Raw genomic sequence first — 24,061 nt, 5'->3', positions numbered from 1 at the left:
TATCCATTATTAAAGTGTTTCAATGTTCATGATCTGATAACTAGCGGTACTGATTGAGTAGAATGCTTGGTGGGTCTAATGGATTCGGCTGTTATTTGTAAATACATACTTTCATGGCTTTCTGGTCGTCTAATAGTAATTTTCACCAAGGTTGTGGAAGACAGATGTGGAGACTACGGTCCACACGCATTATGCTCATGAAATTGGATTGTGCAAATGTGGACCACTGATATTCAGCTGCAACCGTAGTGAGATATTCTTTCTTGAGACCGAGAGATGCAGCATAGATATAGGTACCTATAGGTAATATTCCCTACTAAGGTGCGATATACTATGCCTAGGTTCTTAGTTCGTAGCAATTTCATCAATGACTGTTCATCATCTATTTATCAAAATGGCTGTGGCTAGTAAAGAAGCAAAAAAGTCAAAATCAAAAGAGGCCGGGATAATTAGGTATTCAGAAAATAATTATTAACACTTATATAGAAAGGTACTTTACTTTTATTGGGAGTAGGTACAAAATTATTAACAGTACCACTAAGCAACAATCATTATTCTTATAAACACTGACTACGAAGGCACATAACATTTATTTTATCGTAATATTTAAGTAAGTCAAAACATCAATCTAAACATATGGGCATTAGATGAGTGAAGGCTGGTTCTAACTTATTCATAAGTAGGTAGGCAACAATTCGCAGCTCCAAGCTGGTAGATTGCGAATAGAGATGAATTGTATCTTGTCACTATCGATAGAAATCGATTCGTTAGTCAGTCAGTGACAAAATAGGGTTGTTTCCAATTTTCGAAAATCTATTTAAATAGCTTCCAAATAATTTAAAGATCACCCCTCCTATGATTTTGCGTCTTAAATCTCTTTACTTTTTATGTATTCGATTTTTTTCTATTTTTCTTAAAACATTGCCCAGAAAACGCTCGATCACGTGACTGTGACGTCAGAGTATACTATGTGTTCCTTTACACTTTGCACATCTAAAGAGAAGAAACTAATTAGAAAGAAGTCATTGATTTTTAAATTCTAATAATGTATTCTTATAATTTAGATACAAAAACAAACATTTCAAACATTTACATTATTTTTAAACATTGGGCACAAAAGAAAATACCTGTAATGTTTTGAGTTGTGTACGCGGTAAAATAAAACTGTGCAAAGGAACGTAAAGTTTGTGTTTGTTATTGTGGTTATATTTGTGTCATCTTGGTTATTAGCAAAGAATTGAGCCACAAAAAACTATCATCTTTCATAAATCCTTTCTCCATAATTCTTTTCTAAGTTTCTTTCGCTCAAATACAAATAAAAACTAAAGAAAACATCACATTAATTCTCAGTTTATACCTGTCATAGACTGTCACTGTCAAATACTTGTCATTGTCAATGTAAAGTGACGACATCGGACTCGATTCGCCGTTTTCAAGGGCATGACGTAATAGACGATAAATTTAAATTTCATAAATTATTTAAAAATTATGTGGTCAGTTATTATTAATATAATATAGCTTATCGTGTTTCTAGTTTTGTAAACATTCGGTGCATATACAAATTTTTAACTGACTGAATACTAGGAAACAACCCTATTGCACAAGCGGTGGATTCAACAAGACAAAGAAAAAAAACAACAATAAATCAAATATTATTCTTAGATAGAAAGTCGCGGATAACTTTGTTAACTTTCTCTGGATCTTCTTGTTGGAGAAAATGACCGGTATTTTCGATTATCGTGGTTTCTATAGTAGAGTATTCCTTCTTCATGGTGTCGAGCAAGCTGTGACAAATGTAAGGGTCGTTGCCAGCATGTGCTACTAGCATTGGTAGGTTCTCCTTGTGTTCCACGATCTCCGGCAAGTCGTAACTGAAGTTAGCCCGGTAGTAGTTTATTGGTGGTGTGAGTGCAACTGAAAAATAATAAGAGATTATTACACAATGAGGTATTGCAGGTGATGCAGGAGGTAAAATAGTAGGAAAATAATTTTATAACCTTTTTTCAAGGATTAACACCTAGGTGTTAAATATGAAGACCAGGACTTAAAAAAGCAGTCACAGGTCGACATCTGCTTACACATAGGCATAGGGAGTATTAGGGAGGCAAACCATCTAATGTACCCTACGGACACAGGTTTAACCTACATAGGTAAGGTAAGGTAAAGTAAGGTATAACTGGACCTAGTACCTAAGGTAGTAGAAAATTATTATAGTGTCCGTTTTCTGATCGAAGTTACCCAAGAATTTACAGAAACGTGATTACATTGATCACGGGTGTGTCGGTTATGTAAGCATGTAGGCCTACTTCTTTCTCCTTTGTAAGGAGTGTATCTGTAGACATATTTTGTACGTCATGCATATGTATGTAGGTAACTATAAGTACCCCACTTATGTAAAAGGTTTTTGTAATAAAAATGCGAACTATTACACGAACATGGAACAACGCGTTCATGAAAGTTTCGTAAGCCTTGCTTCATTATCTTTTTTGAACCATAAATATACCACGCTTATGCCTAGGTTTTTAACCGACTTCAAAAAAAAGGAGGAAGTTTCCAATTAGACTAGATGCTTTTTATAATCTTACTCTATTGAAATGTAAAAAAAAGACTAAGTAATGAACTTACAAGTCTTGCGGAACCAGTATTTGTAACACTCGATATCTTCAGCATCAGTGGCTTTCTTCTCAGGGAACAGCATGAACGTTTCGTAAAAGCCCAGGTCGTTCATAGAGAGCATCTTCTCGGCTATCATTGGCGCGCGATACAAGAATACATACCTGAAAATAGAAAAAAGGCAAACCCAGGTCAAATACAGAAACAACTAGACTGCGGGTAGGTACCAAAGTCGACCTAGGCGTGTCTGAATATCGTTCTGTAAAATTTTGGGAACACCGTATGCGGTACTAAAAATTATGTAGGTAAGTAAAAGTTATATTAATGATATAGGCACTTAGGAGCCAAGAGGAAGCCTTACTGATGGAATATTCTTTACTACGTCTCTTCCATTTCTTCCAAGGTTTCTCGACCATGAACATAAACTCTTCGTCTGCCTCTGCTTTGTAGCATCATCATTAATTAACTTACGCCATATAGACGCGAACCCAAAAAATATACTATAAGATCTATATGGCCATAGTTTCTCGACATAAGGCACACATTCAAGTACCTACTATGTATATTATGATGTAACATAATTTTATGTGGACTTCGCTAGGCACTTACTGCGTTCTTTAATTGTATAAAAAACCCCGAGTTACAGGCAACATAAGGTTCTGTAGAGCATTCCAGACTTTTATATACATACCTAGTAGTAGAGCTACGCCGGTTTTCCTTGTAGGTTTGATAAATATATATCTACTGCTTTAATTATTTTTGGATGACTTCATCAAAATGAAGATTAAGCTAGTAAGTATTTACGTCTTACAGGCCTCGTCCTATCTATGCAAATTCCAGTTCGCTTTGCAATAGGAAGGAAGAGGCACACACAAGAGGCAAAATTTTATTTAATCCAAAAAAGGACGGTTTGTAAATCAGTACGTCACTCATAATAAGATCAGTCATGATTTCTCTTTTGATCTTTGTACTGTGACCATGCATACTATGTGTATAAATCAAACAAATTAATGATATACCTACATGTGTTACCATGCTTCGTCATTCATATTTCTTTATGATAGGCAATTGAACGTTTATATCAAGTCTAAATAGAATCTGATCAACGACCACTTTAGTCTGGCCTACCCGAGGTTTCTTAGACCAGAAGCCGTGGAGAATCAAACAAGTCTGTTGAACCTAGCTAAGCAGATATCACTTTTCTGTCAGGAGAGCTTTTGTATAGTGTTTACCTGACTGACTGCCAAAAAGGATAATATTCTAGGCAGAGGAAGAACTCCCTATTAACTATTTAGGGTCGACGCAGTATGTCTCCTTCTTCCATACCTTCCTATCTATCTCACGTCATCTTGTAAAAGTGTATCATTTATTAATGACCTACAAGCGAAGAAAATTCAATCAAGAAGTCAATTGCCGTTGTCCCATTTAGGCTGTGATAGCACACGACTTGAAACCGCCTCTTCTGATTTGATTGCAATTATTTTTATGAAGACGGTGTTCATTAGGTGTTTAAGTCTAGTTAAAACTTACCAAGAAGCTTTCCTCTGGACAGGGTTGCTCCAAATCTCGCGGGCCCAGGAAGTCCTAGAGGTACTTGAAAGCATGACCAAGCCATTCAACACTTCAGGGTACTTGTTCCTGAATTCACATGCGACCAAACCACCCCAGTCGTGGGAGATCAAGATGGTCTTTTCTCTACCTGTAATAAATTGTAGCCTTGATCAGTGAAACATGTTTTGAAGATTATGACGATGGTAAATCAAGTTTTATCTCAACTTCTTTATCGTGGACTTGGGAACTTTGGACTTTCAGACTTCTGACCAGACTTATTCATCAGTTTTCTCTTGATAAGCTAATCATTTCACCTACATGCAATCTGATTTATCTAAAAGCTAGAATTTTTAAAAGTCTACACTAATAGTAGGTAAACTTTGGACTCTGATAAATAACAGATCTGTCTCTGCTTGAAACACAAAGTTCGGAATATTTTCATTACTAAATACTAAAAATTAAATTGTATATCGATTATTTTCTTAATCTTTCAAAAAGCAGTCATTGTTATTATATAAGTCTTATAGATATTTACCTATGTAGCCTATCTACTCGTACTTGTGCATACCTACTTATTTTTATACGGTCATTATGCACCTCGTAACCTACGTGCAGTTTGCGTACGTATGCCCTCTACATATAATTACATACTTATATATTATATAATACAGAGTGCATACAATGATATCATTATTTCAACAACTGCACGACTCTTTATGCGATATTTGTGCAAGACACATTCAATAAAAATAAGGTAACTTAAAATTCTGGTCAAGCCACGCATCGTGGTTGAGATAATTATGCAATCAAGAATTTACCATCGCTCTTTAAATCAACAAACAAGACAACATTTAAAATCTATAGACCTTACTGTTTAAGCAATAATTCGGTAATGCAGAGAAAGTAAACTCCACCAAGTCCATGTAGGGTAGATAAACGTACCTACTCATAAGCCTCATGGTTATTGGTACTTATAATAAGATGGCATTCACAATCACAAACTTAAATGTATTTAGCAAGCACCTCTTTAACCCCTCTGCTCGACAAGGTTTTGACATATGACTTTACCGTTGATTCGGCGGGATATTTTGAATCGCGACATGGAAGTCAAAAATTTGTACTAACTTTCAACACATGAATTCTAAGTCCGTAATGCCTGATCAGAAGTATTTTAACTATAACTTTAGAGCTCACTTATTTGACAACAACGTGCGAAGGTCAAATGGGGTCAGTTAATTCAGAAAAAGATAAAAATTACGGTGTTTTTAAGTCTATCGAAAAGTTAGGCCTTTCAAATTTGGTGAAAACTTACCAATAAATAATTGCATCACTTTCTCAAACACAACACAAACGTCATATTTATAACATTTTCAATCTATTGCAACACATTTCGTGCACTTATTTATGTTCAATAACTAAAAAATCAGCACATAAAATACACAATAAAAATGAACAATTTACAAGATCAAAGTCACAGACAAGAAGTAGATTTGGAATAGAGTATTTTTTTTTTTTTCAATCAGCGGTGTGCATTCGATACCTAAATCGGATATTTATTATAAATAATCGAATACCAATTTTATATATATTTTTTTAATAGCAACTTATTCCAATTTTATTAATTAATTTTAAATTATAGGTTCAATTTGTTTTTGTTGTTAAGAAAAATGATATTTAAGTGTTATGAAAGTTTTTAGCATTAAATTTTTATATGTATTATTTATTTTGGTGTTGCGTCATTCGTAATAATTTTTAACTTTAATTGAATTTTTATTACCTATTACGGAATTTTAATTTATTCTTATATTATTTCTCAACAATTCTAAGATTTTTGTTTCGGCGGAGGGTAAGCCTGGCGTTCTGAAATATAATGCAATTTGTAACTACCAAAGTCATGTACTTATTTGATGATGAGAAACAATAATAATAATTGATTGATTTTAAAGTCACCAAATATTTTTAACCGAATCCCAAAAAAGGAGGTGGTTCTCAATTTGGATGCTTGTTTTTGGTCGAAAGGGGTCCCCATATTTGTTATTAGGTCCAGGATCTGATGATGGAAACCTTGAGAAATCGAGGGCAACTCTCGAAAATTGTAAGCATAGATAAGGTTATAACTTGACACTCAGATGTATGTCTGATAACACTATGAAACAGTAAAGGTTTAGAGCTGACCTGATGATGGAGACGAGAGAAGTTCGGTTGTCGAGTTCCCTCGACCTTCTCTGGTCTCCATCATCAGGTCAGCTCCAAACCTTCACTGTTGCAGAGGCCTCGTAAATACGAATAATATAAGCCCAAACACGAGAAAGTTTATATTCAGTTGTCGAGTTCCCTCGACCTTCACTGGTCTCCATCATCGGGTCAGCTCAAAACCTTCACTGTTGAATAGTGCTACCAGGCAAACACCTGAGTGATAAGATTTCACCCTATGTATTTCTGCAACTTTCGAAAGTCGCCCTCGATTTCTCAAGGTTTCCATCGTCAGATCCTGACCTGATAATGGGACCACCTCGGAAGTATACGCTATCAAACAAAAAAAGAATCATCAAAATCGATAAATAAATGGCTGAGTAATCGCGTAACAAACATACAAAAAAAAACGGTCGAATTGAGAACCTCCGCTTTTTGGGAAGTCGGTTAAAAATAAGTCGGCGGCGGCCATCTTTCCATCTTGGACCAACTTTCGATGAACAGCGAGTAGCACTTCCGACTACCTATTTTCCCTTTCAAACAATAAAATCGTCATAAAATTTTGCGATAACTACACCTAACTACAGCTCTCGTCAAATAGCTTTGCCGCTCAGTTAAAAAGTTGGAAGTAACGAATCGCCATTAAGTTTGGCAGGTCTACAGGAATTCTGCACATAAAACACCCGAAGAAATAAATAAGTCTTCATTTGCCGTCTTCAGAAACCCTAAAAACCGAAGATTTTTTTTATTCCGGCTACAACGTATTTTCTACCACTGATTTTCTAGCATTTTTTTTTTTTTTCAAAATAAATTAAGTCATTTTACTTTTCCTAATTTATTTTCAGATTATGATAAGTATACAAAAGTGCAATTTAGTAATATTATAATATCAAATAATATAAAATTATTAAATCGATTCTTTATTTTAACGAATCGGATCATTCGATGCAAAACTTCTATCACCGTCGCCATCTTGTCTATGCGTCTTCAAATTTAAAAAACAACTAATGTAAACAAACATGGCGAGTTCGATCAGAATTCGCGGTAATTACGATTGGATTTTAAAAAGGTATATTTCTAACGGGATGCTAAATATGAAAGGTTTGAATGCGTAAAAATAATTTAAATTTATTTAATTATTTTATTTAGTACTCACAAATGCGGTTTGATTGGAAAGAAAATAAATATGAGCGTAAACAATTAGGAAAATGTATGACTGATTCGCAGACCCCGATTGGGGTCTAAACCGAGCTTACGGTGACATTGATGTTCAGACCCCGATTGGGGTCCGCTACGGATTTGACGGTTAAAGCAACTCGGCTAACGTAACTTGTGGTTTTATCTCCATTTGAAATACATGACCAGTCTCGTCCAATGATAATAAAATTGCATGTGAAGCGTACTTTACCTAATTGCCGAATAAGATCCCGAACATCCTCAATCAGAAGTTCCATCCTGTATGAAGACACACCTTCGGGTCTTTCTGAATCACCGTAGCCTCTCATGTCAACAGCTATGCACCTGCAAGGAATGTTCCAGGTAAGTGGGGCATGATGGCACATACAAGAAAACGGATGCATTCTCCTTTCACGGGTAGGCAGTGAATTATGCGCGATCACGAAGCTATTTTCCATTCGTGGTTTATGGTCTCAAAACGACCCCACATCGTCATAACGGTTTCTGAATGTATTATTTGCTTGCAAGCGCTAATTTTTTCATATGAGCCTTGTCATCATCATATTCGTTTCTCCTGTAAATATTTTAGACCAAACAACTTTCCTCTGGTTTAAAAGAGTGGTACTGACGTAAGTGTTAAAATAAACAAAAACAGCTAAAATTAACTGTGTAGGTAATGCGCGCTACTTCTAAGAGCCAGCTGTGCGCAACTTGTTACTATGCACACTTGCGTACTTATTCCAACGTAATTCACCGGACGTATTGAATGGTTCATCATAAAAACAATAATTATTTCTTAAAACTATGGTGCTATGATTATAGCTAAAGCTTATCCTATAAGTCTGAAGAACCAAAGTACTAGATTGTAACTTACCAATAATCCTTTTGGAACTCCACAATTTGGTGACGCCATGAATACCAAAATTCAGGGAATCCGTGGAGGAATAGCATCAGGGGCTTTGAAGGGTCACCACTCTCAACATAATGTAAAACTGTTCCCTGTGGGCAAATAATAAAATTACTATAACATACCTACTAGATACAATAGAAAGTTTATCATCAGTGCACCCTAGTTGACTGTTTATCCACCTGATACCGGTTGCCATCTCATATGGAGCGGAGATAGTTTAGTCCCGACTCCATTAAACCTTTTTAACTATAATAAATACAAGTCACAAATCTTGGGCCTTGGTACCAGAATGTATGACCTTTTGGACCATGACGAAGTGGAATTCGTAGCGCCAAATGAAGTTACAAAGGCTTATGTTGCTTACGTAAGACTTTGTACCGTTTGGCCACTTTGGGAGTATGTAACGGCCATGATGACGTACATGGCACTGCAAATAAATCTGCCAAACAAATATTTAATTACCACCTTCTTGCCTTTTTGTCATAGTTATTATATGCTTGTTGTAGAAATGTACCAGAAGCAAATAACGAATTTGTTTAAGCGAGATGTTAGCAAAAATATTTCGTGGTAGTAGGTAATTTCTAATTTCGAAATTAGCCTGAAAGTTGACGATCAAGATTCTCATCAGAACATGATAACGTTTTCATCTACAAGTTAAGTTAATCTTAATTAAGGTCTTTGTAAACATAACAGAGGCCTATTATATGACATGTGCAGTCTCAGGGGTGCGATTCACTAAGGCAAAACATCTTTACAACCAAGAAATCATCGTTGTAACATCAGATGAAAACTCGGCGGTATTCATTAGTTAAAATTGCGCGATCGTAGCGCCTCAACGATGTTGACGGCGTGACATAGAACTAACATTTGGTGCCAAATGTATGAAAATCGGTATTCAGCAACACGAAACATCCTCGCCTGCAACGACAACCTCGCCTTCGCCTTCGATTTTATCTGTCAAACCGAAAAGCTTGTAAATTGTGGATGTTTTCTTGGATGAAGGCGATTAAAATGTAAGTAAAACAAGTTATTTAATAAATTGCAATGTGAAAATATGTTTTTATGATGATTTGTTTATCGTACTTTAATCCCTGAAACATTTGCGCCTATTTTTAATGTTTTAGATGGCAGTTCGTCTTTCCTGTATGATTTTTCGTTGGAAGACACTAAACATCATGATAATTAAATAAATAAGAAGTCAGGCCTCCGTGATACGTATTATGGATTTACTAACACTAACTACTGATAGAAACTGAAGATTTCCTGAGATTTCCCCTTTCCTAACAAAGGCGAATCGTCGAGGAGGAATTAGCAACCGCACCAATATATTACACTTAATCAATATAATATAAATCATCATACAGTACAGTGGATAGGTGCCTAAAACTTACTGTCCATCCACCTTTTGCAGGTACTGTCAAATTTTTTGTTAGTGGGATTTAAGTACCAAATAATACTATGTGACATTGCAAGAACAATGTCTCACAAGCATCTGCCTCAAGGACTCAACAATATACATTAGATGCCATCAACCATCCAGATATTATTGATAAGTATGAGGTAGGTAAGAAGCAACTGTGACCCGGTTGATAAGCAAGCCGGACTCTAGCAGTGACTTGGACAGTGGATGTCATGCTAGAAGTTATTTAATAAACAATACTATGTAGACACCTTCTAACAAAACATATGTATTTTACCTGTGTATGTTAAATAGTAATATAAACATTTTTAACATTACACAATAGTGTGAAGGTATCAAAGTAATTTTTATAAAAATACTGAAATTTTCTGTAATCATGAATTAATAAAACAATATTTTAATTCATCATGTCTTTTTATTATTTTGTATTTTATAATGAACATGCATTTATTTCTAAATTCAGATTCCAAAACATTCCTTGCATAATAGAATGTATTTTTAACTTGATTACACCGAGTTCTGGCAAATTCTTCATGTTGGCTCGCAGCTGCATTAGAACTGGACTTCCTCTGAACTGCTCCTTTTTGTCCTTCCAGTACTGTAACACAAGCAAAAATTATATGGTGTACCTATATAATATATAAAATAAATAGAACAACTATTTGCTTGGTGTGGTTTAACTTTCAGTTGCAATTTCAATTTATGATTGAATTTGAAGGATAGACTAAAGTCATTGTATTTGCCTGCTGTCAATACTAATTTAGTACCTAATACATACAAAACATAATGTAGAAGAGTACCTACTATACTTACCATGATTCAATGCAACGGTAAACACACACTATATAGGTTCATAAATGATTATTGTTTACTAACCTTACACCACTGCTCCAATATTTTCATACACCCACTACTTCACTGTTTAGGGCTGTTGTTTTCGGATCATGCATGCATGCTCGCATTCGCAGTACGAGCATGGCCCATCATAATCAAACATGGTTTGCTTTCCAAAAAGCTTACTAGCTCTTCCAGCTGACTCAACGAAGGCAGTGCGTTGCGAGATACTAAAAGATAAATATTTAGTTAATAGACGTAGTTCACAAAGACTGTATTGTATATTAAAATATAAATGTTACGTATTGTGTACTTACTTTCGATAGTTTTGGAACCAAACTAAAACACAGGACAAGTAGAATGCCGTTGGCTATGAGTACAACTTTTTTTAAAGTCCACTTGACCGCTTAAAGCCATTTGGAGCTTTGAAATCTCGATTCTCGTATTTAAATAAATAAACTTGTAATCTAGTTATGAGCAAAATGTTTGTTTTGGTTTTGAAGTTTTGAAATGACACAGACTATATATTATACTACATAACCTTATAACAAATGTCAAAGATTTGAGTCATTATTTTCTATATCGAAAATGATATAATTAATTAAATATTCGTTGCATAACGAATAGAATGTGTTTTAAACATACATATTATGCATTTACATTGATTTAAAATGTCGAAATAACGCCAAAAAACGTTAGTCGAGATTTTCTCGATTATACTTTAAATGGAATTTTGGCAACACTGTAAACATCTTAGCCGTCATCGTTGTTCGTCAGATCGTCGACGAGTTTTTTTGCTTAGCGAATACGGTTTTTATCAACGTTGTTTTTAAAAACGATGTCTACGATGCGACATCTGTGAACTCGTCGTAGTTAGCATCGATGATGTGTTTGTTACAGAATCGCATGGCAGAATACAACGCGAGTCGTGTGTGAATTGAATTATTCATTTTTTCCGAGAAGACTATAATTGATGCATTGTTTACTTAGACGGAAGCCGAAATAATACACAACAATTTGGGCAGCACTTAAGTGAAGTTATCTTATAATAAAGCAATGTCTTGGAGCATTTATACGTTTATACTCTGTATGTCTTGTAAAATAGTGGTAGTTATTAATTTATTTATTCTGAGTCATCTCTGAAACATTTGACATTGCCATTATCACTGTAAGAAAGATCAAGTCGATGAAGAGGGTTGTTGTTATTCCAAAATGTTTGAGGTTTCCGTAAAGGTTCGCGAACTCTGGTACCAGTACCTATTTGGATTATGAGCTCATGAACAAGGTTTATATAGAATGCGATCTAGTACTACGTCCCACCGGCTGGTCAGGAGGCATGCGAAAACAGGTTGGTTGGGTTTATATTATACAACTCGCCGGAAGAACGTGCTAACACAGAAAGCGGAACGGCTTTCGTGTATTCTCTTTTAGTATTATTGCACACACGATTGAATTCATATGTTGTACATGCGTGCATTACTTTATGAGTTTGCACGCCCCAGTTAAAACTTATCAGTTGGGTTGCAGACTCAATTACATCTGTGTGATAAAATTAAGTATGTTATATCGAGTTCACCAAGACGTTACGAACTTAGAACTACCAAGTATACAAACGCTTTCTACATTTCTTAGAATCGGAAATCATGTCGTAATCAATTACCTTAACATCTGTTAATTTTGCAAAAAATATTAATCACAGCCGTATGAAGTAGGACCTATGTATATGCCGCATTCCCTCTAATGATGGGAAATTATAGGAATTTACTTCGATACAGCGTGTGGTTTCAATAGAACCTGAGTACGTAGACTTTTTATGTAATCTGTGATAGTATCTATTCGGAGCAGTACCGTATCCATCACCTTCTCCATCAAGCCCTTGACCCTTACATAAACCTTCGATAACTTCGTTAAGATTCCATGTTGTCCTTGTTTCAAAGATCTTGGTCACGATGGGCAATGATGGTTGATGACGAAATGATAAGATGATAGTACAACGATTCTGAGATACCTATTTTAACCACCTTGTCAGGATGATATGCAGAAAAAAGTATGCTTCCAGAAATCAATCGGAACACGTGCCAATAGTATGTCGATTAAATGACCCATATCAAAAGATTTATGTTGATTAAAATTATGAAATACCGGATACTAATAGACTTTACCTTAAGGTATGATATATGTTTACCTAGAGCAATTGATGGAGATAAGATAAAGTCTGCTCTAAATGATTTAATCGTTGTCGTGAGTAAAATAATAGACTATGGACTGTGACCGTTAATTTAAAATTATTTTCCCATAATAAGATACACGACATTTTATTGTTATATGACCTGACAGTGATTAAAGATTGTCGAAACCGATAGAAAAACTGCTCGTTAAGCTTTTCACCTAGATATATAGTTTTGCAATAACCCGAGAGTGATAAGTCTGTCTAAAGAAAATAGGAACTGAAAAAAAATGGGAGGGGACACCTGGACCCATTACCAGAACGACGACCTCGAACGAATCGTGATTCAGCCTTGATTTTTTCTACTTTTGAGAGTTGCATGACCATAAGAGTGTCCCAAGTAGCTATTCCAAGTTTTGTCAATCATATTTATACAGAGAGGCATCACCAGAAAAAACCTTACGAGTACGAAATGAGGAAAATATTTATCACATCACATATGTGCAAGTTCAGATACATGGATGTTTTTGTTACTCCTTCTTTTAAATCGTTTATATTTTAAGAACATGAAACTGATTCTGCAGATGTGAACACTAAATTGGTGTTAGATTTATTTATATTCAATTGGTGTGGCTCTGCCCCGAGACGTCTGCGCACGTCATTGCATCAATTATCTTTGATTATAGATCATAGAAGAATAGCAGTGTCATTCAATTCTATACGTAGCATTTAAATGATAACATTTATCAATTCCATGGCTGACCTTGTACTGTCTGGCCGGCCACTAGGTAGACTAATTTGGAAATACCTACTAGATGTCGCATACGGCGTACCTACTACAGTGCGTTTTTTTATTTTTACTCAGATCAAAGAAATAGTTGATCTGAGGCTTTTTAATACATATCTATAAGGCGTTAGGGAAGTTTATCGAGTGAAGTACAGTAACAGCACACCATAACAAAGCGTACATATGTTCCTTATCCGTTAAAAAGTATTTACTTAAGTAGGACATACAGCCAAAAACGATTTACTTATTTGAAATTTTAATATATTTTTTTTGCGTTGTGTACGTACCTACACACATTTTCCAAACGCTTTTCATGAAAGTGCGAGATCGTATTTCGAAGCTTTGCAAATAGGTACCACTAGCTTCTGTCAGCGGTTTCACCCGCATCCCTTAGGAACCACGGCACGAACCCGGATAAAAAGTAGCCTATAGCCTTCCTCGATAAATGGGCTATCTAACACTGAAAGAATTTTTCAAATCGGTCCAGTACTTCTTGAGATTAGCGCGTTCAAACAAACAAACAAACTCTTCAGCTTTATAATATTAGTATAGATTGAGGCTTTTTCAGAAATTACTTCAGTCACTTTCAAAAATCTTATGCTGGCGGAAACATGGTGACATTTTGATTCTACTATAATCTCAATTACTCGTCAATAAAATAAGGCTACGCTGTGCGTGATAAGCACAAGAAAATTCGATCTTTGCCTTGTTCTATTCTTTATCAGTGGTAATAATATAGGTTTGAAAAACCATGAAAATGCATGAAAGGCTGATAATCTCGTAATCTCAGTAGTCTGTTTGTACTGCCTACACATTGTGCCACAGCAATCAATGCGTCTGTCCCGAGTTAATTTATTTCTTGCACTTTTTGCAATACAATAAAAATATTTAAGGTCAAAGTCATCAATGATTTAATGTGAGAAAACTTACGTCTTGAACACCGGTCGTTACATAAATATTTCATTAAATAGACGCGGGAAAATTGCAGCTGTTATCCGGAAAATCTAGTACTAACCATAAACTGCGTTCATAAAGAATGAATTAACAATAGACAAGCTAAACTATTATTATTTTTCATAAAAGCGAATACTTACATTAACTTTGATATACTTGTGCACTCCATATTTAGGGTCCGTAAGACGTGCCGGTGGTTCCAACTTTAGTTTCTGAGCCCAGGGGTTAGAGAACGGATTTTTCAAATAAACTATTGCAAAAATTATGAGCATCTGAATGTTGTAATATATAGTTAATAGGTTTGACACCACAACGCGTTGTAGGTAGTGGCACGCACTCATTTTGTATGTTTTACTGTCGGTCGGCGTCGAATGCGTGTGTTTCGGTCCACACCTCACAGATCACTGGCAGCTCTCAGCACGGGACGGAGGCCGCAATCAAAACTCTTCAGTTTATCTGAAAAGACTCGTTCACAGCGAAATCAAGGTGTTTTAATTAGCGTCGCTTTATAAAGGTTTTGGGTACGTAAAAAAAGTATCTTGAAAGTAATCGGCCAATTTACTGAAAGTACAGCTTTAAAGTACCTATTCTGTCTGGAAGTTAGAAATTATACATATAGAAACTATGTACAGATTTTTAACAGACATCTTATAACGTTTTTATGGTGATGATTATAATTGGGTTGGCTAATGATGCCCAATAAGCCTTACAGGAGAAGGAAGATGTTTTTCATCAAAGCAACAATTCCAACTAGTCTTAAGTATTATGAAAATTCTACATCTGGACACAGCTTTACCCAAACATATCGTGGGTGGCTATATTGAATAATGAGCCAAGCTGTTTACGTGCTCTTCAACTAAACGAAAAAATAAAACCGAAATCTAGATTTGTTTATTGAAAACGTCTAGATATTGTAGGATTCTTTTTTGTTTAAATGACTCGTACCTGGGATGTTTCACTTTTATTTCTCAACGTTTGTTAAGTACATTCTTATACCTACCTACTTACCTAGGTTCCAATCAGTTGCTGATTTTGTCAATGTTTGCAGAGATTCCTATTTCAGAATATCCAAATACCTAATCAAATATTTTTCAGTAGTAAAAAAAGCTTTCTGGTTGCTAGGTAACTACCTTCATAGTGCATCCATTTATACGGAATTGAAGAAAGAAATAAAAGCCTTTCGAACAGTAAATAAATTTTATTTGATATAACAAGAAACTCTTACAATAAAATAATTTCATAAAATTCCAAACAAACGAATACGCGCATAAACCATGATTCTTGTAATTAAAGATATTGCCCGTCTCTGGTTTCCATTAGAGACAATATAACGAACGTAACAAAACCATTGCGAAACTTCCTCGATTCAATAAGAATAAAACCTACGAAAACTCGGAAAACCATAAAGTAGGTACGGTCAGCAAAGTCAATTATAGTAAGTTCAACTCAGTCTTGCGCGCGGCCTTATGTGTGGGTAACCCTTGTACATACACAGTGACTTTGTGTGCGTGACAAGAGGTACAGTCGGGTACAAATACAGTTATTTAGGGGTTACGGCTGTTTAAAGAAAAACAGTTATTACGTAATTTAATGTTTATTTATTTATAATGATTCTGAATCGCTACTTGAAAAATCAAATGATGAATTTTCGGATTCGCTACTCTCACCGAGGTAAATTATAAATTTTGACTCCATGTCAAAATGTCTATAGTATTTTTCTTTTTTCTTTTGTAAATGTCGACAAGTATTACCCAACATCCCTTCATCAATATGACTTAAACGTTCATTTATGAGTTTCATTATTTCCGTCTTATTTTGGTCGACATTATGCGAAGCAATATTATTTTTTAAAATTCCTCACACATTTTGTTTACATTATTATACTAGATTATACGTCTTTTTACATTCTTAGTCCACACTTTTATTTATTGTCCGCGTACCCCGAGATCTAGAAAATATGTAAGGAGTATTTAATTCATCTTAGATATTTCACCTCATTTATTTCTTAGATACTGTCAACGTCAATTTGAAAAAACTTATGAGAAAATAATGAAAAACTGTAATATGTAATAATAAAAAGCTTTGAATGTTGTTTCATTTTTTGAAACGCTACCTGACTCCTTAAACATTTTCTCCGTGAAGAACTAGACATTTTCGTAAACGACTGTACCCATAACAAAAAGCGATAAGAACACGTCATGCTCGGACGACGTCACTGTCACACGAATGAAAGTTGTATATTTACAAGCCGACGCACACATAGGGCCGCGCGCAAATCTGAGTTGAACTATCTATAACACATTCACAATTACAAAATACCTGAACACTAAAACGTTCCGTAAGTAACCGGTCGTCACAACCACGACTGTAGAACAAAATAAATTCAATGAACACAGCTTTGCATTTTGAGATTTTAGTGTTCCGAGTGTTCACATATTTTCCGGTAATTTTAATCGTTTTAATGGAATTGTGTTGCTGACTGTGCCTACTTTTAGATAGCATAATGAACAGCATAAAATTGAATTGTTCAACATTTTATATAAATCAAATGGATAATAAGACAACCTCTCCGGTAAATAATTAAAATAATAACGGCAAACAAACAACCCGGATAAGCGGGGACAAAAATACAGGTACCTATTAATCATCCCATAGCAATCTCAAAGTGCTGAACATTTCTAAAGAAGAAACTATCCCTACACAACAGCAAAAACAAAGGAGCTTACATTTGCAATACAAAATAAGTAAAAAAAGGTTCTGTTATTATTTAAAAACAGACATAATGTCTCTTCAAAAAATTATAAAAAGAAGGTTAGTTTGGGAAAAAATCAATAAGTTTTTGGGATGTATGTTTGTAGCAGACATTTTAGAAATACAATGTGTATCATTGTGAGTTGTTTTCAACTTTCTGTTGCTTCTAACAGCCTCGACGCATCGTGATCTCGTGCCAGATATTGTCACGAAATTATCACTAAACTATGCCTAAGAAAGGATTTTCTTTCTTAAGAATTTATTGCATTACAAACACGAGTTGTTGACTGTTGATGGAAAATTGATTGAAAACCTGCCATGGCACAATCAAATTAGATTAATTAGTCCAATACTAGGTTAATGGTGAAACTTCCACTAGTAGTATTAATAAGGTCTAATTGCCTTTATTCTCTGCTGACATCACTCCAATCAATTCAGCTATTTTTGAGGTTAATCTAAATGTATATTTACACAAACTGACAAATTAATTCACCATTCCGTAGTCTGGTAAATTAAACAATTAGGTATGTTCCTACGTATTGAGTTTTTAAATGCAATTGCGCCATTTGCGGTAAACGTAACAAATCCCAGTACAGATCTACTAGGTAATGCAATATCGCCTCGTAAGGGAAAGTTGTTCTTACTCCGTTAGTGAGTCATTGTTACGAGGAGACCTAACCCTTTCTCTGCTTACGGAGCGCAAATCGTTGACATCGTCAAAATACGAATCGAGATCATAATTCGAAGCATTAGAAACCAAATCTGTCTGAAAACTCTGAAACATTTCAAAGTCATTCATAATTGATAAGGTATGGAAAGCACTGTTTGGCAAATATGATGTGCTAGCCGAACTTCTGTCCGTATTGCTAGTGTTGCCCCTTAAAGCTTCTTCTTTAACCCTTTTCTGAGTTTCTTTCTCTATTTGCTCGAGACGTTCGAGAACCTTCGCTGGATCTGCGTCTTTTGGTCTATCATTAAAATCTATATTGATATCAATCCTGTTGAAGAAGGAAACATGTACAAGTAAATAATCTGCAATTGATATGTGGAAAGATTGATGAGGTACATGACTTGGAAATATTGTTGTAGGGTTTTGTCCACTTTGTATTAATATTAGACTAAATTACTGTACATGTTATTACCCAGTTTCTTCTTTGAATTTGACCCAGTCTTCAAGTCGTGGTGCACGTGGTATTTCAGCTGCTATCGCTCGTGATGCGTCTTCCATCGTTTGTTCGACCAACTCTTTCTCGGCATCTACTGCAAGTTGTAGATGATACACTAAATTATGGATATTTAACTTTCCACTATTATGGTAAGTGGTTTCTATTGTAGTGAATTTCCCTGATGTATGCAAGTATGGTTGTAAGTAGCTATTGTTTCTTGTCGTGACTCAAATTAAGGATGAAAACTTATGAATTCATGATCAAACTCGCAGCATATGCCAATGAGGTCATTATGATCATGTTTTAACATTTAGATACCTAAGTAGGTATATTTAATTGAGAAAACTTCTACTTGAAATATTCCAATTAGAAAAAAATAAACAATCTAACGTTTTACGTAATTAAAACTGAAACTGTAGTCATGTTTTACTTTAAAATAACAAGAAAGCACGCTCTAATAAGTACAATCCTCATGGCTGGCTTTCTAAATATTAGCGAAGTTATTTTCAAACACAAAGACTAAGCGCAAACGCAAAGAGAAAATGCATGTCAATGTTGTCATAAGGGACAAGGTCTTTGTTATCTCATAAGCATGCGTTGTTGACTGTGTTAACAAAGAACTCGGGCAATTTCACAGCTTTCGTGGATCTGCCACGCATAGGTCGAGGCCACGCGTTTGGGGTGTTAATGGTTCAGTAGACTCATCAGCAGTTTTTGTCGCTAGTGATAAAATTGAGTCCGTAATTCATCAATCAATTTTAAGAAGTACATAGTTCCTCTCCACCTCTGCGTAAGTTAGAAAGACGTTCTAAGCCCTAATTAATCAAAGCCTTGTTAGCACCGTGCTATATGCTGTCAAAGAGGCCGTATATGTAAGTAATCGTTGCTTACCTACACAGTTGCGCAAAACATGATGTGAAAGTTCACACGTAAGTATCTGTCAATTATTTCATTATGGCAAGTATTATGGTAAGTGGTTGGGACTCAGAGAGCGCTAACCATCAATTAATTATAAAATTAATAAACACAAATGAAGGGTCCCATACTGCCGCTATTTGAAAATATTAAAAACGAAGTAGGTACTTACCTTTAGAGCGACGATTTGCGCTAGTAGTTCGACGCAAAGCTCTCGCTAAGTTTCCGCAGACTGCCTCCAAAGATGTCAACTTGCTTCCACTGCATAGCCATTCGTCATCTTTGGTGAAAATGTTGTTAACTCTTATTAGGACTATTGCATTAAATCTGAGGTATGTATGATACTTCTTTATGGCACTCTATCTGCTCAATTGTATTAAGGACTACAATCATACGATATGATGATATTGAATGATTTGGAAATTAATTAAGAAGTTGTTCCTTACCCATAAGAGTATTCAGAATCTCTAGTCGGCTTGGTTCATTTGCAGTTGTGCTACGCCTGTGTTGTGCTGTTTTTGGTCTAAGCGGTACATCCGGCCTCGTTGGTCTCACACCAGCATTCTCTGTGGTCGCTGGCCGACGCCGCAGACGTCTCCGTGAAAAATCGCATTCAGGACTCCCAAAGTTACCGTCACCGACTTGATCATGGTGTGTAAAATCCTGTGTTAAATGAAAATTCATTGAGGTTTAACATTTATATTCCAAAATATTTTTTCACAATTTCTAAATATCAAGCTTCACATGCGTAATGATACATTTTTGCATGAAAGACTGACGGTTCTATGAAGTTAAATGGATTAATTTTTTATGTAAATGCAACAAAATAAATTATATTGGTCCCTTAGGATGTAAGCCTAATAAATGGGCTTGAGCTACCTATTACTTTAGCGACATCCTTATTATCCTTTTATTTTTATTTCGTAACATATGAAGTCATTTCATAATGCGTTGTACCTATTTAATTACTGATATCATACCTTACGTAAGTAGGTACTGCTAGACTAATAGATACCTCACTGAAATTGCACCATATTTGCATAAAATCATTATTCATCAAGGTTTTGCTTGGTCCGATTCGCACTTTACCTCCGTTTAAACATATGTACTTAGCACGTACCTATTCGAGCTGGATCGTGACACTAAGCGAGCTCAGCTTTCACTGCCTTTCAGATCCATATTGATAAATAGGTATCATTTAACGGACCTACGACCTCAGAAATAAGTTAAAGAAGATTTATCATTAAGTGCTAAGTACGACGTAGATATGGACAATGACCTCAATGTCTAAAATTATGAACCTTTTACTCCTATAGTTATACCTATTACTTTCTTTTTTAGAATAAGTTATAACTCACATCTTGGGATGTGGAAGGCATCGGTTCAGGCTCCGCTGGCAGTGGTTCGGTTTCTTTGAGCAAAAGGTCAGGCTCGTCTTCATCTTCACTGTCAGATGAAGAGGATGCAGCTCCAAATATACCTTCAGAATCGTCTGTAAAATTGTTTTCGAGATCTATATATTTATATTCTTTAGCTAAATACGAAAACGAAAAGTAGCTAGGCTACTGAAATTAGAAGACTCTGTAAGATCAAAGGCTTCTCGAGAAACTTAAAGTTTAGCATCTTATATTAGCCAACACTTTTTGTTACTGCGGGGATAATAATCATTTATCTATGCGGTTACAATGTTGTAATTTGTGGACTCAATCTAGCAATTGCAGGAGGTAATCAACATATGGGTGACGTAATTTATTGAGCCTGTTTCTAACAATAAAACCATTCATAATTCGGAATCACATAAGAGCACGCAAGCATCCAAAACATCGTACGGTAGTAAAACCACATTTTGCAATAAGTACTGTTACATGGACAGTTTTTTAACCGCGTGGAACGTGTCATTAGTTTCTAGTCGTCCGTATAAAATTGGGGCAAAAACATTTATATATTTTTATACTACGTACATTCAATGTCTGTATGTAGGGGTCGATCGTCCAAATATAGGAGCATTGGAAGCGCAGCGGCAACGCGAGAGCGGTAGTCCATATCATCAGCTGCTGGAGTGCCAGTGAGAGTAAGTTTTCGGAGAGCACCACATACGCCTAACGTCCACAGACGACCCGAATCTGATATAGGATTGCTGTAACACATCATTTTCTTTGAAAGTCGGAATTGCGTGCATAATAATTTAGCTTGTCTAGACTACAATTACATACCTACACCAGCAGTTAAAATATGACGGATAAATAAAGAATAAAGACGGCATTTAATTGATACTGAAAAATAAATGAACATACTCAGCCAAGTTTAATGTGTGTAATTTTTGCAACGCCGCTAAGGGCTGCAAGTCGTGAAGGCGGTTTCCAGCAGCATACAGTTCCCTCAAGGCACCAAGACCCCAGACGCCGTCCAAGGTAGACAAGCCGCATCGATTGATACTTAAAATCTGTTTCATGGTAGAATAAAGGTAGAATATGGAATGTATGTCCGTCATTCTAAATTGGAACACACACATAGGCAAAATAAGAACAAAATACATGAGAAGATTAGTACAAGAAAGTTCTTACTTTGAGATGAACTAAACCGATTCCAAGATCACGCAATGAAGAAAGCGCACTGCCGTCTAACGTCAGGTTTCGCAGTCGTGGGGAGAGAACGTGCAGTCGCCTCAGTCCTACTCGATCAGCCACCACGCGTAGCTTAGCTTCTCGAATACGCAGCACCTCATCATCGGTTGTTACCCCGCTGCTTTGTTTCTGCATCAACATTGTTTAGTTCACTGTTCTTTCGAGAAAATAGTGAAAGCCAAGGGAGATGGTTCCATACAATCTACACATAATATCTATTACTCACCAGAAGCTCTATCAAAGTTAGTTCTCGGGGTATGACGATACGTCTGTATCCAGGAAGCCGGCGCTCCAGCTCATCTTGTCCTGGCGGTTGTTCTGGTTCAGGTGGTGGCATAGCCAGAGCTCTAAGGAAATCAGTTCTTTTCATCATTATTTCTTATAAAATATTTAATACCTCCTCATAAAAGTTCTTTTAACTTGGATACATTCTGGGGCCCGATTCTCCTAAGTTAATAATGTCAAAATCGAATAGAAATCGGATCGCAATATGATCGCAATAGCAGTTTTAACCATATCGGGCATTCTGCTACTAATAAAAGACCAATCGTATTCGATTGACATTTGATTGGTGTGCGATTGGTCTGCTATTTTGGTAATTTTGGTCTATACGGTAGTTTGCTGTACAATCATTTTGCAATCGTAAATCATTTGCAGACAAAATGATTCATTATTGAATGACAGAAAAGGATAAAAACGTTTATTTCAAAGAAAAAATAGCGGAATGCCACATACGTTTCAATCGTAATCGAGTCGGGATCGGATCTCAGTCGAATCGAGTCGAACGTGAATCGTATGTTGCTTAAGTAAAATTAGGAGAATCGGGCCCCTGGTTATTTAGCGGGGCCTCATTTTGTGACGAGCAAGTATTTGGTCAGGAAGTGGGAGAGAGATGCAAGCTAAAAGCACCGTTTTATATATAGCTAGATAGGTAAGTTAAAATGTACGTTATGGAATTAATATTTCACCTAAACAACGGAGTGGCTCGTACATTAGGTGGTTCAGGTGAACTGGCACTAGAGATTTCCGAAGGAGAGGGTGACGCGACTATGCTCGGTGTCCGAGGTGCACTACCCAGTTCGACACTTGGAGCTTCGAAAGCAGGCATTTTTCAAAAACCTAAAAAATATATAAATTTCTGACTAACCACTGAGTAGGTACTTTTACATTTTTGGAAGGTTTGTTTAGCACTTTTTAAGTATCTTTCAAGTGCCAAGCAAGTTAAGTAGTATTGTTTATAAGCTTCTTATAAGAGACTACTAGTTTGATTGTCACTGTGTGGTCATTGTTGTGGGCATATCAACATTATACATAAGGCCCAGATAACCATTGGTAAGTTTAAGTGAAATCTTTGAATCTATTAAACTACACATCAAATAGAATATCTTCCTGTGTAAGGTTGTTGTCCTCCCTAATGTAACGATAATAATCTTAAAAACAAATTAACCACTTAAAATTATTACCTGCCCAATAAGCCGTGTGAAACCACTTATTGTGGGACCCTTTATTAAATTCTTGAGTTATCGTTTTGATCATATAAAAACTAAATAAAAGTATAACAGAAGCAGGGACTTTTCGTAAGTAAACAATAATTATTAGATGATTTTTTTATAGTAAACTACAAAATATTCTCGTAATCTGTTTGATGGTTGCCAACAACAACAGTTTCGGAAGTCATAATACAAAGGAGGTTTTTATTTAGTCTATAGAAATATTTACCTTTAAAATGAAAACTATTCTATATAGTACCTACAAAACCGACCGGGAGCATACCCGAGAGGCTAGCAGCATTACCTCATTGGAGCGCCTCATAGGAGGTGAATGATAAAAGAGCCTTTATGGGTATAACATTTATATTGCATTTATAATTTCAGGAAGGCAGTCTGTCGCATCATGTAAAACAACGGTACTAGGCTGAATCCGCTTACTGGAAGCTTAATTAGGCCGGATATCATAGGATAGAGAGAAGCTAAAGCTATAACTATATGTATAGAAGAGAG

General features: G+C 35.7%; 2 protein-coding genes and 2 long non-coding RNA genes across 4 annotated transcripts; 1 reads left to right on the top strand and 3 right to left on the bottom strand.

Annotated features, from left to right (window-relative positions):
* Positions 1 to 483: 483 nt before the first annotated feature.
* On the bottom strand, positions 484 to 15,032 carry LOC124632422 (epoxide hydrolase 3-like). The gene is made up of 7 exons (XM_047167261.1): positions 14,746 to 15,032; positions 8,408 to 8,532; positions 7,766 to 7,878; positions 4,144 to 4,312; positions 2,626 to 2,777; positions 1,598 to 1,914; positions 484 to 788 (listed from the first exon to the last, which is right to left on the bottom strand). Exons 1-6 carry the CDS (start codon positions 14,944 to 14,946, stop codon positions 1,646 to 1,648), a joined length of 1,029 nt encoding a protein of 342 aa, XP_047023217.1. The 5' UTR covers positions 14,947 to 15,032; the 3' UTR covers positions 484 to 788; positions 1,598 to 1,645.
* Positions 9,164 to 9,655, top strand: LOC124632424. Its single transcript, XR_006984623.1, has 2 exons — positions 9,164 to 9,456; positions 9,568 to 9,655. It is a non-coding gene; the product is annotated as an uncharacterized LOC124632424 (long non-coding RNA).
* On the bottom strand, positions 10,259 to 11,517 carry LOC124632423. Its single transcript, XR_006984622.1, has 3 exons — positions 11,015 to 11,517; positions 10,740 to 10,927; positions 10,259 to 10,461 (listed from the first exon to the last, which is right to left on the bottom strand). It is a non-coding gene; the product is annotated as an uncharacterized LOC124632423 (long non-coding RNA).
* A 1,941-nt stretch (positions 15,033 to 16,973) lies between the features above and the next one.
* On the bottom strand, positions 16,974 to 23,210 carry LOC124632574 (leucine-rich repeat-containing protein 56). The gene is made up of 10 exons (XM_047167449.1): positions 23,030 to 23,210; positions 22,288 to 22,408; positions 22,002 to 22,190; positions 21,732 to 21,880; positions 21,399 to 21,574; positions 20,796 to 20,929; positions 19,884 to 20,100; positions 19,610 to 19,717; positions 18,499 to 18,616; positions 16,974 to 18,354 (listed from the first exon to the last, which is right to left on the bottom strand). The coding sequence occupies exons 1-10, from the start codon at positions 23,167 to 23,169 to the stop codon at positions 17,997 to 17,999; spliced, it is 1,710 nt and encodes a 569-aa protein (XP_047023405.1). The 5' UTR covers positions 23,170 to 23,210; the 3' UTR covers positions 16,974 to 17,996.
* Positions 23,211 to 24,061: the final 851 nt, after the last annotated feature.

Source organism: Helicoverpa zea, chromosome 8 (assembly GCF_022581195.2).
Source record: "Helicoverpa zea isolate HzStark_Cry1AcR chromosome 8, ilHelZeax1.1, whole genome shotgun sequence".
Lineage (NCBI taxonomy): Eukaryota > Metazoa > Arthropoda > Insecta > Lepidoptera > Noctuidae > Helicoverpa > Helicoverpa zea.
The sequence above is the reverse complement of the archived record's forward strand: the minus strand, read 5'-3'. Positions and strand labels throughout refer to the sequence as shown.

Coding starts and splice junctions, on each gene's coding strand:
- LOC124632422 (XM_047167261.1), bottom strand. CDS start 14,946: ATGAGTGCGTGCCACTACCTACAACGCGTTGTGGTGTCAAACCTATTA. Junction 2,778..4,143: donor GTCCAGAGGAAAGCTTCTTG/GTAAGTTTTAAC, acceptor TTCTATTTTCAG/GTATGTATTCTTGTATCGCG. Junction 1,915..2,625: donor ATACTGGTTCCGCAAGACTT/GTAAGTTCATTA, acceptor ATTATTTTTCAG/TTGCACTCACACCACCAATA.
- LOC124632574 (XM_047167449.1), bottom strand. CDS start 23,169: ATGCCTGCTTTCGAAGCTCCAAGTGTCGAACTGGGTAGTGCACCTCGG. Junction 21,575..21,731: donor CACACATTAAACTTGGCTGA/GTATGTTCATTT, acceptor GATGTGTTACAG/CAATCCTATATCAGATTCGG. Junction 18,355..18,498: donor AAATTCAAAGAAGAAACTGG/GTAATAACATGT, acceptor CTTCTTCAACAG/GATTGATATCAATATAGATT.